Source organism: Halichondria panicea, chromosome 16 (assembly GCF_963675165.1).
Source record: "Halichondria panicea chromosome 16, odHalPani1.1, whole genome shotgun sequence".
NCBI classification, from domain to species: Eukaryota; Metazoa; Porifera; class Demospongiae; order Suberitida; family Halichondriidae; genus Halichondria; species Halichondria panicea.
This window is the reverse complement of record NC_087392.1, coordinates 2,933,971-2,948,306: the sequence shown is the minus strand read 5'-3', so window position 1 is coordinate 2,948,306 and position 14,336 is coordinate 2,933,971. Positions and strand designations below refer to the sequence as shown.

At 40.5% G+C, this 14,336-nt stretch overlaps 3 protein-coding genes across 6 annotated transcripts; 1 reads left to right on the top strand and 2 right to left on the bottom strand.

Moving 5' to 3' along the window:
* Positions 1-7: 7 nt before the first annotated feature.
* On the top strand, positions 8-5,466 carry LOC135350336 (DDB1- and CUL4-associated factor 6-like). Of its 2 annotated transcripts, none has more exons than XM_064549093.1 (9): positions 8-136; positions 331-392; positions 467-559; positions 679-861; positions 1,119-1,232; positions 1,404-2,597; positions 2,949-3,105; positions 3,940-4,150; positions 5,332-5,466. In XM_064549093.1, the coding sequence occupies exons 1-9, from the start codon at positions 67-69 to the stop codon at positions 5,372-5,374; spliced, it is 2,127 nt and encodes a 708-aa protein (XP_064405163.1). In that variant the 5' UTR covers positions 8-66; the 3' UTR covers positions 5,375-5,466. The 2 variants fall into 2 exon arrangements, with proteins under 2 accessions (XP_064405163.1, XP_064405164.1); XM_064549094.1 differs by having other exon boundaries at positions 9-136; positions 3,940-4,131.
* On the bottom strand, positions 5,442-8,495 carry LOC135350341 (palmitoyltransferase ZDHHC9-like). 3 transcript variants are annotated; one of them, XM_064549099.1, is made up of 9 exons: positions 8,060-8,495; positions 7,652-7,833; positions 7,393-7,527; positions 6,972-6,997; positions 6,731-6,842; positions 6,437-6,588; positions 6,220-6,332; positions 5,969-6,077; positions 5,442-5,756 (listed from the first exon to the last, which is right to left on the bottom strand). In XM_064549099.1, the coding sequence occupies exons 1-9, from the start codon at positions 8,224-8,226 to the stop codon at positions 5,559-5,561; spliced, it is 1,194 nt and encodes a 397-aa protein (XP_064405169.1). In that variant the 5' UTR covers positions 8,227-8,495; the 3' UTR covers positions 5,442-5,558. The 3 variants fall into 3 exon arrangements, with proteins under 3 accessions (XP_064405169.1, XP_064405170.1, XP_064405168.1); XM_064549100.1 differs by lacking the exon at positions 6,972-6,997 and adding an exon at positions 7,052-7,077 and having other exon boundaries at positions 5,442-5,693; positions 8,060-8,494; XM_064549098.1 differs by lacking the exon at positions 6,972-6,997 and adding an exon at positions 7,052-7,077 and having other exon boundaries at positions 8,060-8,493.
* Positions 8,496-9,004: 509 nt separating this feature from the next.
* LOC135350345 (ATP synthase subunit O, mitochondrial-like) lies at positions 9,005-14,090 on the bottom strand. The gene is made up of 8 exons (XM_064549104.1): positions 13,983-14,090; positions 13,873-13,920; positions 12,021-12,131; positions 11,711-11,783; positions 11,595-11,654; positions 11,421-11,533; positions 9,952-10,038; positions 9,005-9,292 (listed from the first exon to the last, which is right to left on the bottom strand). The coding sequence occupies exons 1-8, from the start codon at positions 14,028-14,030 to the stop codon at positions 9,176-9,178; spliced, it is 657 nt and encodes a 218-aa protein (XP_064405174.1). The 5' UTR covers positions 14,031-14,090; the 3' UTR covers positions 9,005-9,175.
* Positions 14,091-14,336: the final 246 nt, after the last annotated feature.

Here is a 14,336-nt window from a genome sequence, read left to right as displayed (position 1 = left end):
TTTTAGATACAATCCGTAAAAACTCCCAATTGGAAGAAGAATTTTTAATTTTATGGACACAGCAAAATGTATGCATCTTACTCGCAGAAGGAAGTTGGTCTAATCAATGATCATGCTCTCTCAAGAACAGCAAGAAGTGAGTAGACCTGGTGGACAATCAGTGTAGTCGCTTTGTTTTTGTTAGCTGCGCCACTTAAATAATTATTGTAAAGAACTAGCTAGTCTAGCACTTAACTTGGTGACAATTTGTTTACGTACATGGTCTTGCAATGCCATTATTTTTCTGACATTGTACTACGATACTCACCTCTATTAAATATTGCATTGCAGACTCTCACTACCTGGTAACGAGGCTGAAGAGGTCCAGTACATTGAAGGGACACACTGGATGTGTGCGTACTTTTATTGCTAATCAAACGTTTAATACCAATTCAAGTATTGTAAACTTTTTATTTTTGTTCCGCAGGTCAACTCTGTATCATGGAACGAGTCTGGGACTCAACTGGTGTCTGGGTCTGATGACTGCCATCTGAACTTCTATGACTCTGCATCACGGACAGTCAGTGACTGAATTTTTTCTTTTTAGTGTGCCGTTTTTCTGTACTCAGCGTATATACTGACATCATCATAAGCGTACACATGTACATCATTTACACCCACATGCACACTCTCTTTCAGATATGGCACCGCATTCACACGAGTCACCTATCCAACATTTTCAGTGCAAAATTTCTCCCGTGGTCATCTGACCTCCAAGTGGTGTCATGTGCTGGTGTGGGTACCGTGGAGCACACCCAGCTCTCACCTGATGGAGAGTACGTGGGACACCAGTTCCATTGTCATACATCTCTTACTTATCAGGTACTTTTAGGGTTGCCATAAGTACCTCATGCACAATGTCATGCATTGCAGGAACTTTTGTCGTACATGTAGCATGATGTACAGTGCATAGCATTAGGACTAACAGTTATAGCTAATAACAGGCAGATATGCTTATACCCACATTTGTGATCTTCAAGTACCAGTATTTCAATACGCCATCAACTTCTATAGAGTTAACTTGCTCATTTGATAGTCACTCACTCTAAACACAACTGTTGGGGAATACTGCTATATAGGTAGGAACTATTCCAGCCTCTCCTAATGAGTTTCTGACATGCGAGGAGAAGGGTTATGTGCGGATGTTTGATCTCAGAGTAAAGTCTTCGTGTCACTGTCATGGATGTATGCAGGTATATGTTGCCTACCATTTTTCTCATCTTTATCCTACCACCTGTAAATAAAATACATCAACCCGTCTATACTATTCAAGTTCCCCAAAACAGCAATCATGATAATCATGCAAATTTCAGTGCTGCTTTTTGCTGTATCATACCACAGCTGCCATTTACCCTCTATTACAGGATGTGCTCTATGACTTCCCGTCAGCTGTAACTTGCATGGCTGTCCATCCACTCTCATCGCATTATGTTGCCATAGCGGTTGGTGATGGTACACTTAAACTCTTAGACCGAAGAAAAATTGGGGTAGCACTGACTGAGACTTCTCCTTATAACATGACCCAAGACTCCACCCACTACAAGTATCGTCCAGAATGTATTGGAATTGAGCCTCGTAAAATTACCTCTGTTCAATTTAATCATGTTGGCTCTGAGCTCCTCGTCAGTTACAGCGAGGATTATGTTTATTTGTTTAACAGTGGCCTGTTTGGAACTGGATCCACACACAGTTCTGCCATTCCCAAACCAGTGTACTTGTCCGATAGTTACATGTACTCTCCTCTAGTTTGCCGAAAAAGAAGTCACCAGGCTCAAACGAAATTATTGTCTTCGATGCCAAGTATTGAACCGTCAGGAGGTGCTGATTTACCAGTAGTTCAGAACTCATCATCAAATGATGAACCACCCCCTGTGAAGAAGTTTCGTCTGCGAGGTGATTGGTCAGACACTGGTCCTAATGCAAGACCAGATGGTTCGCCGGAACTAAGAGAAAGTAGTCGCCCATCACACAGCCTCATGAGCAGAATGTCTCAGATGTTTGCCCGCTGGATCGATATATCGCTAAGTCCTGAGGAGGGCGAAGCGAGTGAAGGTAGCGAGAATGTGCCAAGAGTTAATACTTCACTAACATCTTCAAATTCATCAAACGATTCTTCATTCCAACTATTTGCAACAGATGAGGAGGAGATAAGTAGAACACACCCTGCAGAAAATCAAGAAAGTGAACTCAATCAAAGTTCTGTTGATCATGCCCAACACGTTGAGGAGGCAGCTATTGTTCCGACAGACTCTAGTTTTAGCGATGGTGTTAAAAAATGTAATTTGTCCCCAGTGGACAGAAATGAAGTGGCTGCCACTAGTTGTGTATCTTCCACATGTTTAGTTGAAGAACCAGAAACTGCAATCCCAACCATAAACATAATAGAAGGAGAGACCGACAGTGACGATGAAGATGATGCACAGTCACAAAATTGGAAGTCACAGCTTCGCGCCCAGGAAGTTCCGGAATCAGGTACAGTCAAGAGTGGTAAGCAAGAGTTCACTGACTGCTTACAACCGTTCATGATATACAAGGGCCACAGAAATTCTCGAACAATGGTGAGTCTATAGTCTAAAGTCTATTTGTGTTGAGTTTGACCTTCATAAAGTTGTCATAACTTTGTCATACTTCACTGAAATTCAAAGTTTCATATACCATTGGATTTCTTGTTAGAAAGCGCTTCTATCTATATGCTGTAGAGCTGGTAAGCTCCAACCAGTTAAAAGTTAGTATTTTCCATGTAGAAGTCCCAGGCATACTTGTCAACCACATAAAGCACAAATGAAGCCATAATTGACCACATAACTTCCGGGGTTGAACTTAATGCAAATAGACTTTTAGTACAGGCATGTATTAATTATGCTGAATATGTAAATCGTTACGTACTGACAATGACTGTTTATCTGTAGATAAAACAGGCTAGCTTTTGGGGAGATAACTGGATCATGAGTGGCAGTGATTGTGGCCGTGTGTTTGTGTGGGACAAGTGGAGTGGACAGATCGTCAACATGCTTGAAGCTGACTCACATGTTGTCAACTGTATACAACCACACCCTCATGCTTATCGTAAGTGTGTTTGACGTAGTCTTTCTTTCGTGTTCGATTAAACACTATTCAAACAAAATTGCTGTACTTACTTACTCTGCATAGATAAAAAAAAAAAGTTTGCTCTAGCTGCAATATGGGCAATCGAAATCAAGTAGTTACCTGAAATATTAACAAACACAGTTCAAAGTTCGCCATCACATCAATAGTTGACCTCTGTTTTTATGCTGTAGTGCTAGAAATATAGTTATGTGAGCATAAAATATTGTGTTTTGGCCAAGTATAAGGCTACAAAAACGTTACGCGATTAATTTTATTTTATCGATTAAACGCCGCGATTTTGTGGATTGTACAGGCCTCGAACAAAGGTCAAAAGTTGTGCGATAGAATTATGCGCCAGTATACGGAATAGTGAGTGGCCGTACTTCAGGTTGAATTTTGTGCAGTAAACATCTAGCTAGCAATCCGTGCCAAACCAAATGGCTGGTATATTGATGCCCGTACTTCAGAGAGCCGGAATAGCGAGGGTCTACTGTATACCTCTTTTATTTACTGGGTAAGTTCTTCTGTAGAGATAGAAAAAAATGTAACCTTACAGCCTTCTACGCTGAGCTGGCAGGGCGACCTGTATAGCAGTAATTAGGAGAGCGAAAGTAGGCGTGCATGGTGATGAGGCTAATGTAACCTGTGCACGGTGTGCATTATTCCTTTACCCTTTCACCAACCTACCTAGCTAACATGTGCTACAAAACCTTCATTTCCTTTTAGACGAAAGTAATATACATCGAACTCCACTTCTACAATTAATGTACAATGTACTTATTGATGATATAGATATCACTCTCTTTCATATAGTTTTGGCCACTAGTGGTATTGACTATGACGTCAAGCTATGGGAGCCAACAGCAGATGTGCCGTGTTGCCTTGACAATAAAGAGGATGTGGTGAAGCGTAATGAGACAATGCTGAGAGAGAACAGGAACACAATCACTGTTCCATCCATGTTTGTGTTCCGAATACTCTCTTACCTCAATAGAAGACGGAGAAGTAAGCTACCGTATAGCGAGTAAATTTTGTTGGTGCAAATTTTTGTATAAACTGCTCAATTTAAATATTTGTACAGCTAAGGATAGTTATGTTGAGTGTATTGCGGTAGAATAATTTCGTGCTTTTAATTTTCGTATGATGGTCTACAATACAAAATCTACAAATATAACCCGCTGTACGATGTCACGTTGTCGATGTAACAAGCATGTAATAAGAGCCATCATGCAGTCTCTTCCCTATTTTAATTACATATGGTTACAATGAGAGTTGAGGGATAATTTGGTAAGGGTCGTCCTGCTAATTATATAGCATGAGAATCCTTGTGTTACTTTAAGGTTACGGTCAACCGTTTGCTATCTAGTGATCTTTTCCAGCTAGAATGAGCTGGAAGTCCAGCTGAAACGCAGTAGTCATTTCATGGCTCGAATAGACATTTTTACTATAAAGCTTAGGTACAGTCTACTGTAGCTTCACTATATGCAGGGCAGGTCGAAGAGATATTTAAAAAAAGGCTACTGAAAGCTCACAAGAGGCTGTTTTCCTTGGCTCTGGCCGCCATTTTAAGTGGAGTTAGTCTACATATTATTATTTTGTGACAGTTTCTTGGCCTGGAAAAAAAACGCTTCAACCCGCCCTCCAGAATGGTAAGAAGCATCATATAAGAGCAAGAACACAGAGCTAGAAGTGTTTTTGGAAGTTTAAAATGACTACTAGTTTGTGTTGTTTCTAGTAACTTGATGATCGCTCAGAGCTTTCACTGGAAAATGTTTTGAAGACTGATACTTGTCATACAGGATGATACACCAATATATTTATCATGTATGTGCTTCAAACTTTTATCATGGCATGTATAGTTTCATAAAAATCATTATCAGAAAATCATGAATATTCATGAGCAAACTGTTTACCGCAACCTTGAGGCGACATATTTTCGCGAGTAATTAATTTCTGCGAATGAGTAAAACCTCAAAAATTTGTACTCGCTGATAATAATTGGAAAATACATGCAACTTATGAATACCAGCAAATTGTGCCAAACGGTGAAATCGCAGAAAATCTACCTGTGAAAATATGTCACCTTAAGGTGTACAGGCAGCTTGCTCTCTCGTACAACACTCAGTCGGTCTCGTGCTTATATAATACATGTACTGTATGCACACATACACATACACAGTCCACATGTCATAACAATTATTACAGTGCACAGAGACTTGGAAGAGGAAGACGAAGACTCCCCCAATGATTGAAACTCAATACATTGTAACTGTGCAAAAGCTTATTTGTCATTGCAATTTATTATGAATTAATGCTTTCATCATCAACATTTTGTATGAACTCCAGGACAAATACACAAACAGAATAAAAATATAATAATTATATGTGACACTATTTAATGTAAGCTGAGGCAATTCATTTTATGTCTAATGTCAGTTTACGTCGTTTGTTATGAGCTTGTGTGTTTCGGTCTCATCATCGCTGGCATGAACTTCAACCTCTGTCGAACCTATAACTGCTGATGGACTTTCGTTGTCAGTACTTGGTTTCGAGGCTGGCGAAGAGGACTGAACAGGGTTTAGTAACTCTTGTGATTGGTCATTTGGCTTAGAAGATGATTCTATGGGTATCTGTGCATGGTTTTGCTATCAGATGACATGCGTTTAAAATAAGATTAGTAATGACTACCGGCTATAATTATTATACACAGTTACGAAATCGTACGGTCATGTATGTTTTAAAGTTTAAAGGTGATCGAAAAAATAATTATTACCGTCTACATGCACTGCAGAAAATTGTAACTGCTCTCACATACGTGTACTGTATGTTAGTTGAAACTCACCCCAGGAACAGCTGTACTATGTACCACGGTACCAGCAGTGCTGCCATAATCAGACCTCTCAGCAGCATCTTCTTCATCCAGGTCCACCACTCCACGGCGATCAATAAGACTGCATGTGTATACAAAACATTGTGCTTGTAATAGGAAAGGCAAGTCGTGTGTATATATACACACAGTACAGTTGCTGAGACTGAAGATAACACCCTCTATAGAACAAGAATTCATTCCCAAATGCATAGCCCAGAGCTCACCTGGGTTGGAAAGGGCCACAGATGACCAACAGGAAGTTCTTGCAGCAGTTTCGCTGAGTATAAGGATTGCTGACATCACGACCTTGTCGCCGTGGGTTAAAAGTTCCCTTGATCTGCAGTACGAAATCTTGAATGATCAATGCCCTACACAACTAGCAAGAGTCTTGTACATGCACGTGTGTGACAGCATATACAATCTAACGAACAGTTAACTTACATCTTCATTAGTTGTCTGCATGGTTGCTATGAGCCATGTGTGCATACAGGCAAGCCCAGATACAGCAACGGCACCAAGGCCACAAATAGCAAACTCTATGACAGAGGCAGGGTACGTCTTGAGAGCATCACCAAAGTTCGTCATCTTGGAGGCTGTTTTAGGGAGAAAAAAAGTTCAAGAGTTGGGGTGGGGTTTCCGATCAAAAGTTCATATTAAACTTATGTCTACACATTATTTACAAGGCCAGCTACAATACTGGACAATAACACGACTCCATACTCCTGAACAACTTACCAAGAACAATGACAGCCACATTGCAGCCCATGCCATAGATACACATACAAAACACAGACACTAAGAATAAGTAGAAGTAACGGTAGTTCCTCTTTGCCACACAGTTGCCAACCTAATCAAATGAAACAAAACATTTCCTGAATGAATGAGATAGCTATAGTACCATTCAATACACAAGTAACTGCTTTACAAAAAAAGGAAGCCTCTAATTCATAACCTTCTAAAAAGAGACATGGCTTACCACAGGGCAATGGTGGTCAAAGCGGTCTAAGTAGTGGACACATGAAAGAGAAAGAGACAAAGTGAACATACAGCACTCACCCATGGACAGTGATGATCAAAATGTTCTGGTAGCATATATGTAAGGAAAGAGGAAAGAAGAATGCTGTCAACACATACAGGTTCTCTCCAGTACAAGTACACATAATTATATACACAGTGTGTATTACTGAATCCTTGTACACAACAGGTAAGCGCTAATCATCGTGAAGCCTTCCCAAACCCTAGCCCTTGGAAGACATAAAGTTTGTTACTGTGCTTAATTCTAACACATAATTACTAATTACACAATTTAGGCTTGCAATGCAAAACTTTTACCATCCTACAGGTAGCTCAGATAATAACAGTATGCCGTGCTGGAAGTGGTATAGGGAAACACTGACCATAGCAGTTGTTACAGAGCCCACAATGGGAGGCTCTTGGGGGTCGCCATATCTCGCAAGTGGCACACCACTTGAGCTTTTGCTGTTCTCCTTTGACTGTAATCGTCATGTATCGTGCTGTACCTTGTTTTATAACTGTGTTGTGAAGAGGGAGAATAATTATAACGATGTTATCGGTGCCATACAAGTTTGAAAGGCCAGACAATTACATATCTGACCCTCACCTTCTCAATGAACATCACATGTAGTACACACTTACCATCATCGGCCTGCCTTAGTTGGTAATCTAGCTCATCGGTCTTTGCTCGAGGGATGATGCCGGGGTCAGTGCAGCCAGTCTTGAGGAGGAAGGCCATGGAATAGAAAAGACCAAAAGCAGCAATAATGGGGAAGATGGCCCCCACTCCTATTGGATACACGTTAGCGATAAGGAATCGAGAGCTGTGTGTATGCATGGACAGGGTCAATGGGGTGAGTCAATAGTATTGAAGCATGAATGTTTTTTTATTATAAAAATTATATCAGCTGTTTATCAAAATTAACTATGACATGTACATGTTTACATGTAGCCAGCAAAATTCATTCTATGCATAGATCTATATACATACTAGGATTAGGAAGCACGCACATCTGAGTACGTATGTGCGTGTATATTATATGCACTCACTCAAATGCCAAGAAGAGGGCAAACACAATCACCAACAGGATGGCCACAAAGACCATGATCCCTATCTGGCGAGCAGATATCAGATACCCACAACAAAAAAACCGATTGTTACCACGAAATCGTTCATACTTCCGCACAGTCATGATAGGAGAATACTTTGTCACCATGAACACAGAGGATCTTTCATACAAACTTGCCTAGACAATAATTATTATGGTCTAGCATCCAGTCTCACTTTATTTGCTTGTGTGCTCTTGAGACTGTCCTCTACATTAGATCGTAGATACTATGACTAGATCTACCTCAGAGGATCTACCTAGTACCTAGCTAGCTTGTGTTGTTCCTTGATTAATACACAGTGCATGCAGTGTACACAAAAATAATATCTACCGTCTAATTATTCTTGACCTTTTGACCCTTCGAACCTAGATGTACAGTGCTCTCCTTTTAGAATACATAGCTAGCCATGATGGATGATGAACACAATTCAACAGCACACCACCAAGAACCAATCAGTTACGACCACATAATGATGATCCAAGACCAAAAGCCTACAACTATACCAGCATCAACTGTTATCAAGTTTGTGTTCTTGGCAAGCTGTGGATTCGCAGCCCTGTTAGGTGGCTTTGGCCTACAAATAGCCTTGAGTGGGAGGAAATACAGAACTGCACTCAAGACAAAACCACCAAAGGATGGAGTCGCTTGTGTTGAAGACCTAGAAGACCCTGTACTCTTTGCTACCAGGGCTCTAGCTTGGGGAACTTTATTTTCTATTCTCGGAACAGGATCAATTGGTTTGGTGGGAGTGGGGATCTGGAAATTGTTAGTTTAATACTTACAAACCCCATCCTCCACAGAGGAATTCCCTATTTGCCATACGTAGTGTTATGATTCCCTTTACCTTTGTGCAGGTTTTCAATCACCACCAAGGAAGCAAATGAACATTCTCAAACATAAGGACCATCACATTCCATAATTGTCCATTCAGATCATTTGTACCTGTTGCACAATAATAATTATATTTACTACACGAAGTCCATCACAATTGATGGCTATAAATACAATACACGAAGATGTGAAACTTTCTTGCTATAAACCCTGTCCTACAAGTCCTTAGGACATGCCTACTTTCAGAGTTTGGACAATCTTCTTGATTTTCGTCTGAGTAGACATGTCGATGAATTTGTCTCCGAAGTCTACAACCATTCCACCAATAATGGATGGATCCACCTGTATAGAATGTATAATTACCTGGTCATGCACATGATCATGACATTGCTAAATACGCACAAAGGGATAAAGGGAGAATTATACCGTACATCGGTTTCAAATGCAAGGGTTTATTGATAGAGAATGACTATACAAGCCTGATTGCGTTTCTGACTATTGCGAACTGCATGGGTGCTTAGTACTCTGCGTTCTTTTGAAAACTTTCAGTTCGAAATTGAAAGAGCGCCGCATCGAAACCCGATATACAGAATAGTGGAACCCTCAACATCTTTTGATTGCATTTCACACGACAAATTATTGTATGCCTGTGAGTCGATTCATACTACAAGCAAACCTTGGAACTTTCTAGCTGCTTCTCTGGGTCATACAAGATTTGAAAAGGCTACAAGACGAGGCACATTAAATTTTGGTTTTGCATATCTCGGCAATTTGGTTGATTAGGGATGTGCCTTTTTGTTACGGGTATTTTTAATAGCTAATTGCTAAAAGCTGATTAGAAAGCTACTCCTTGTACAGATTAGAGAGAGAGGTGGCTGTTCCTGAGAAGCTGCTTTTAATTAGTTACAATCCGAAGGTGGTCATAAAGGGAGGTTCTACTGTAGTTTACTTGTATTGTCCTGGACCAGTGATACATGTAACAAAAGAGTAGTATAACTTGCCTTCACATCTAACTTGAGCACCTGTCCCTTAGTAGTGAAGTTTTGGAGTGATTTTTCAAGCTCCTTCGTGTGCTTCTCTGCCAGGGGCTGAAAAAACAATCAGTCACATAAATATTGTCAGACGAGGCGGGTTACAATGAGGAAGCGGTATGTAGTCGTATCATACAGCGGGTAATTTTCGGACGAACGACCCATAATTTTCATACAGCTCAGGATAGTGATGTGAATCTATTGCGGTAGAATAATTTCGTAGTTTTAATTTCGTATGATATGCTCTTTAATATGAAATATACGAAAATGTCCACCACACGAAAATAACCCGCTATACGGTACCACATTATAAAATTGGTCAAGGGCATAACACAAATCTGTCAATTCCGAGAAACCTAGTTTATAGTACAGGCCACAATGTTTGATAATGCGCTTAATAAATGATAACACTGCTGGTGCTGATGCCTCAGTGGAGACGCCAAACTTTACAACATGAAGCTTCTAGCTACTATGTGACATTTTCATGGTGCAAAAACAGTGGGAAATGATTGAATGCTAAAAATATTGCCCAAAGTTCATAAGTAGTGGATATCACGATCTGAAACAGCAGCTTTGCAGCACTTTCCTCACTCTTGCAGCTACATGTACCAATAGCTAGCGTTCTAGTTCAGAGCTAGCAAAAACACTTGACTATTCCGAAAAGGCTGCAATGGCATTCCAAGTAAGCAAAACTAGGTAACCATAGGTAAAGGAGAGGGATTGAAACGCGAAAGTACCCTCAAATGAACAACCGCGTTGCCAATGCGGTTTAATTGAGGCCACCTTTTTATCGTTGGAAAAATGGCCAAAAAGACAAACCATAGACAAACGATTATCTTAATTACTGTCAGTGTAAGAATTTTGCTGCTTAGCTTGCAGTTCCATTCCATACAATACTTAGACCATTATTATTATGAGACACGTACAGTACGCTCTTAGTTAGTCAGTTCTAGCTATAATTATTAGAGATGATAATTATAGGGACAGTAAGACTTAGTATCTCTGTAGCAACTTAACATTAGTTCCAAGTGATGCCTACAAGCAAGGGGCATTGTATCGAAGCTTTGGCAGGGTTTGGTCTAGATTTGCTTTTAACAGCCATAAACCTGTTTTTCCCGCGTTTGGGCTTGCAAGCAGATAGTTTTCAAACTAAGCCACATGTCCTGCACAAAAGTAGACATGTTGACTTCCATTTCCAATCCCTCTCTCCTTTATCCATGGTATAACTCGAGGAACGGAGCGTTATTTTGCCATTTCACAAATTAAAACCCAAGCCTATATGGAGGGGAGGCTCTTACTTGCACTTTATTGCACACACTACCGTTTACATTGCTTGCGCATTTGCACACCCGAGGCATAATTAGCCTGGCTGCAGATATTCACCAGCTACATGTAAAACTACCATCGATCATCATCAAGTTACTCATTAGAGATGGCACCTTAGCAGTGGTGACAGTGCAGGGGACCTCTCCTCTGTGAGCACTCATGATGGTCTGGTAGGCTTTGATCACACTCTGAGTCTTAGTTAGTCTGTTATTCTCAGCCAAGGCACCTACATATAATTAACAGAAACATAAGAATACATAGTGAGATATATTTGTGAAGAAAATTACCAAAGAGGTTCACCGTCAGGTCAGAGTATTTCTTCTCTTTTAATACACCACGCAATGCGGCTAGAGTGAGGTGTGGATAAGTAAAAGTTATCGTAAATACACATTAGGCTTCGTACCGTCTTTCCGAGTCTTGTTGAGAGTCGGGTTTCGCATAAAATCCTCCAATTTACTGTCTTTGGATAGTGCAAACTGTGAATACAGGTAATCATAAGAACAGGCACAAGTTTAAACCTGCGTGCTCTGTTTATAAGTTTCAGTGAGAGCCACTCGGTACAAATCTGGGTAAACATACCTCTGGGAACATCTGACATCGACACCCAAAAATTGGACCCCAGGCTCTCATACTACATTCCACCGTAATTGAAACATAAGGTATTGTACATACATACACATACACAGTAATGTGAGAACCACACAGAGTAATACCTGGAAATCATTGAGTTCCTTTTCAACTTTGTCTAAAGACTTCTGCTTAGCAGCAGCTGAAAATAGGGCATGTGCATACCTCCCTTCTATTCCAAAGACCTTGATGGGGGCCTAAAACAATGAGTGAACAGTCAACACAGACAAATAATATATAAAGGAAAGAGAAGGATTGGAAACGTAAGCAGGTCGCGCACTATATACGTAAGTAACATAATGCTTTGATCGTATCCGCATTTCGCTTTTTAATTAGTGGAAGTGATAGCGTTAATTCAGCTGCTCGAAAACTCTGCTTTTTAATTAGCAGGTCTTGAAGATACTAGTGCCTCGTGCTGTTATTGGGAGATAAGCCGCCGCTGTTTGGTTTTGAATTCATGTACATGTTAACAGCCATACTGTAGCGTAAATGCATCCGGAAGCTTTAATTAGCACCTAAATCTCTCTTCCTACTTATTAGACATGGACTATATACTGCAGTTATTTGGACTTCGGGTTTTACTCTCCAAAGTTCTTCTATAACAGCACTCTAATGTACTGGTTCAGCTTCTAGTCTTGTAACTATTCTTCGTGCTAGAAACACAGTCTCGATTAAACTGCGGGGAAGTAGCGATTGTACCACGAGGACACTTCCGTTTCCTATCCCTCTCTTCCTTTTTCTATGGTCAAACTTAATAAGAGGGCCAATGCGGTTTTGTCAGGTCTGCTTAATTTACTATGCGATACAGTGGAACCTCGATTATCCGGACACCTTGGTTCCAGAGGCAAGCTGGATAACCGAATAATCGAATGGATAAACGCCTTGATCCACCCACTTAATTGATAAACAGCAGTGCTACATGGCTGAGCAGACCTGTCTCCATAGTAACAGCTGCAATGCACATGCGCAGTCAAGCCAGATAATCGAGGATCCGGATAACCGGTTTTATATCATAGGTAGCCAGACTTAGCCTCTACACAGGCTCTCCATTTTCAGTTCTTCATCACAATCGTTAAAATACTGTATTAACCGTTCAATACGGCATTAATTGGAAGAATAAAGAAAGAGGAAAAGGGAGAGCCAGGGCTTGGTAGATTATGCTAGCATAATTTTGAGCATTTTTGGGTGAGAAATATGCGGGAACCTTTAGAATAATAGTGTGCAGACTATCTAAATTAAACCTGCTAGGTTGTACGTGTTACTGTTTTTTGTTTTGCCTTGAATGACAAAAACACAGTTCACAGGTCCTAATTCTCAGCACTTGTATTGCAAAGTCGTGTGAGGATACAAGAGTGAAATGAGTGTGGGCATGCAGAGCTAGAGATGTTGGACTGCCCACGTAGATATCTATGACTAATTATAAAACTTAGTGTGCCTGTAACCTGGACATGGCCATATGGAATTGGAACTGGAACTGGAAGTTTGCAAGTAGTTCGCTAGCTAGCTATACCTTAGCTATATTTTTGTGTAATGCTAGATCTACTAAACTAATAGCTTTAACAGTCACCATCTAGCAGGTAGCTACTGCCACCAGAGCTGGCGCATGGCCACGCTGGTTCCCTAACTTGCAGCAGCTTGGTACCTTGAGTCTTAATCTTAATGTAATGTGTGGGAGAATACCTTCATGGCAGTGTCTCAGTCTTATGAATACCTTCTGTCACGATTGTGGGCTACATATCGCCCACGTTAATAAGAATTCTTGTGGATCACGCAATTTCCCAACCAGGTCTTCCTTTTTCTTAACTGTACGCCCATTTTTTTCTTTGCTACCTCTTCACGTTTCTATTTATGTGAGATAGCTAGACAACAGCAAGAAAAAGAAAGGCCTGGGAACGCAATCATTGCAGCTAAAGCAAGTGAAGTAACCCTAGCACTCACCTTGACCGTTTCTGCAGCAGCAGCTGAAGCATAGCCCTGACTAAAGACCTGTATAAAGTATACAAGTGAATAAAAACTTTGAGAAGTCATTTAAAAAGCAAAAAACATACCAGTGGCAATCTAGGGCACAGTCTCCAAAGCTGTCTCGTAGCCGCCATTTTGATTACATCAATCACATGATAAATCTTCAACACTCACGTGATTTATTGTTAGACTCTTCCCACTGCCACTCAGATAATAATTACATAATTGCAAGCCACGCCCCTTTATAGCCAATTTGAGGACAAAGTAAATTGGGGGGTGCATGGGGCCCACTTCTGAAGATTATTATTTTTGTGGTTTGGTGGCCAATGCAATACAATGCAATGCAGTGTATGTAATTGGAATTAGGCTTTTCACAATAATGTTCGTTTGGACAATTATTGTCATTGTACATACCTACCATGATTGACTGTTTTGCATTA

Bases quoted from the DNA above. Each gene is read 5' to 3' on its own strand.
- LOC135350336 (XM_064549093.1), top strand. From the start codon at position 67: ATGTATGCATCTTACTCGCAGAAGGAAGTTGGTCTAATCAATGATCAT. The intron at 137-330 runs GTGAGTAGACCT...ATTGCATTGCAG, and splicing joins TCTCTCAAGAACAGCAAGAA to ACTCTCACTACCTGGTAACG. The intron at 1,233-1,403 runs GTATATGTTGCC...CCTCTATTACAG, and splicing joins ACTGTCATGGATGTATGCAG to GATGTGCTCTATGACTTCCC.
- LOC135350341 (XM_064549099.1), bottom strand. From the start codon at position 8,226: ATGGTGACAAAGTATTCTCCTATCATGACTGTGCGGAAGTATGAACGA. The intron at 7,528-7,651 runs GTAAGTGTGTAC...TTCACAACACAG, and splicing joins ACTAAGGCAGGCCGATGATG to TTATAAAACAAGGTACAGCA. The intron at 6,843-6,971 runs GTAAGCCATGTC...TCATTTGATTAG, and splicing joins TTGACCACCATTGCCCTGTG to GTTGGCAACTGTGTGGCAAA.
- LOC135350345 (XM_064549104.1), bottom strand. From the start codon at position 14,030: ATGGCGGCTACGAGACAGCTTTGGAGACTGTGCCCTAGATTGCCACTG. The intron at 11,784-12,020 runs GTATTACTCTGT...CTGTATTCACAG, and splicing joins AGGAACTCAATGATTTCCAG to TTTGCACTATCCAAAGACAG. The intron at 10,039-11,420 runs GTGCCATCTCTA...TTGTTTTTTCAG, and splicing joins GCACTGTCACCACTGCTAAG to CCCCTGGCAGAGAAGCACAC.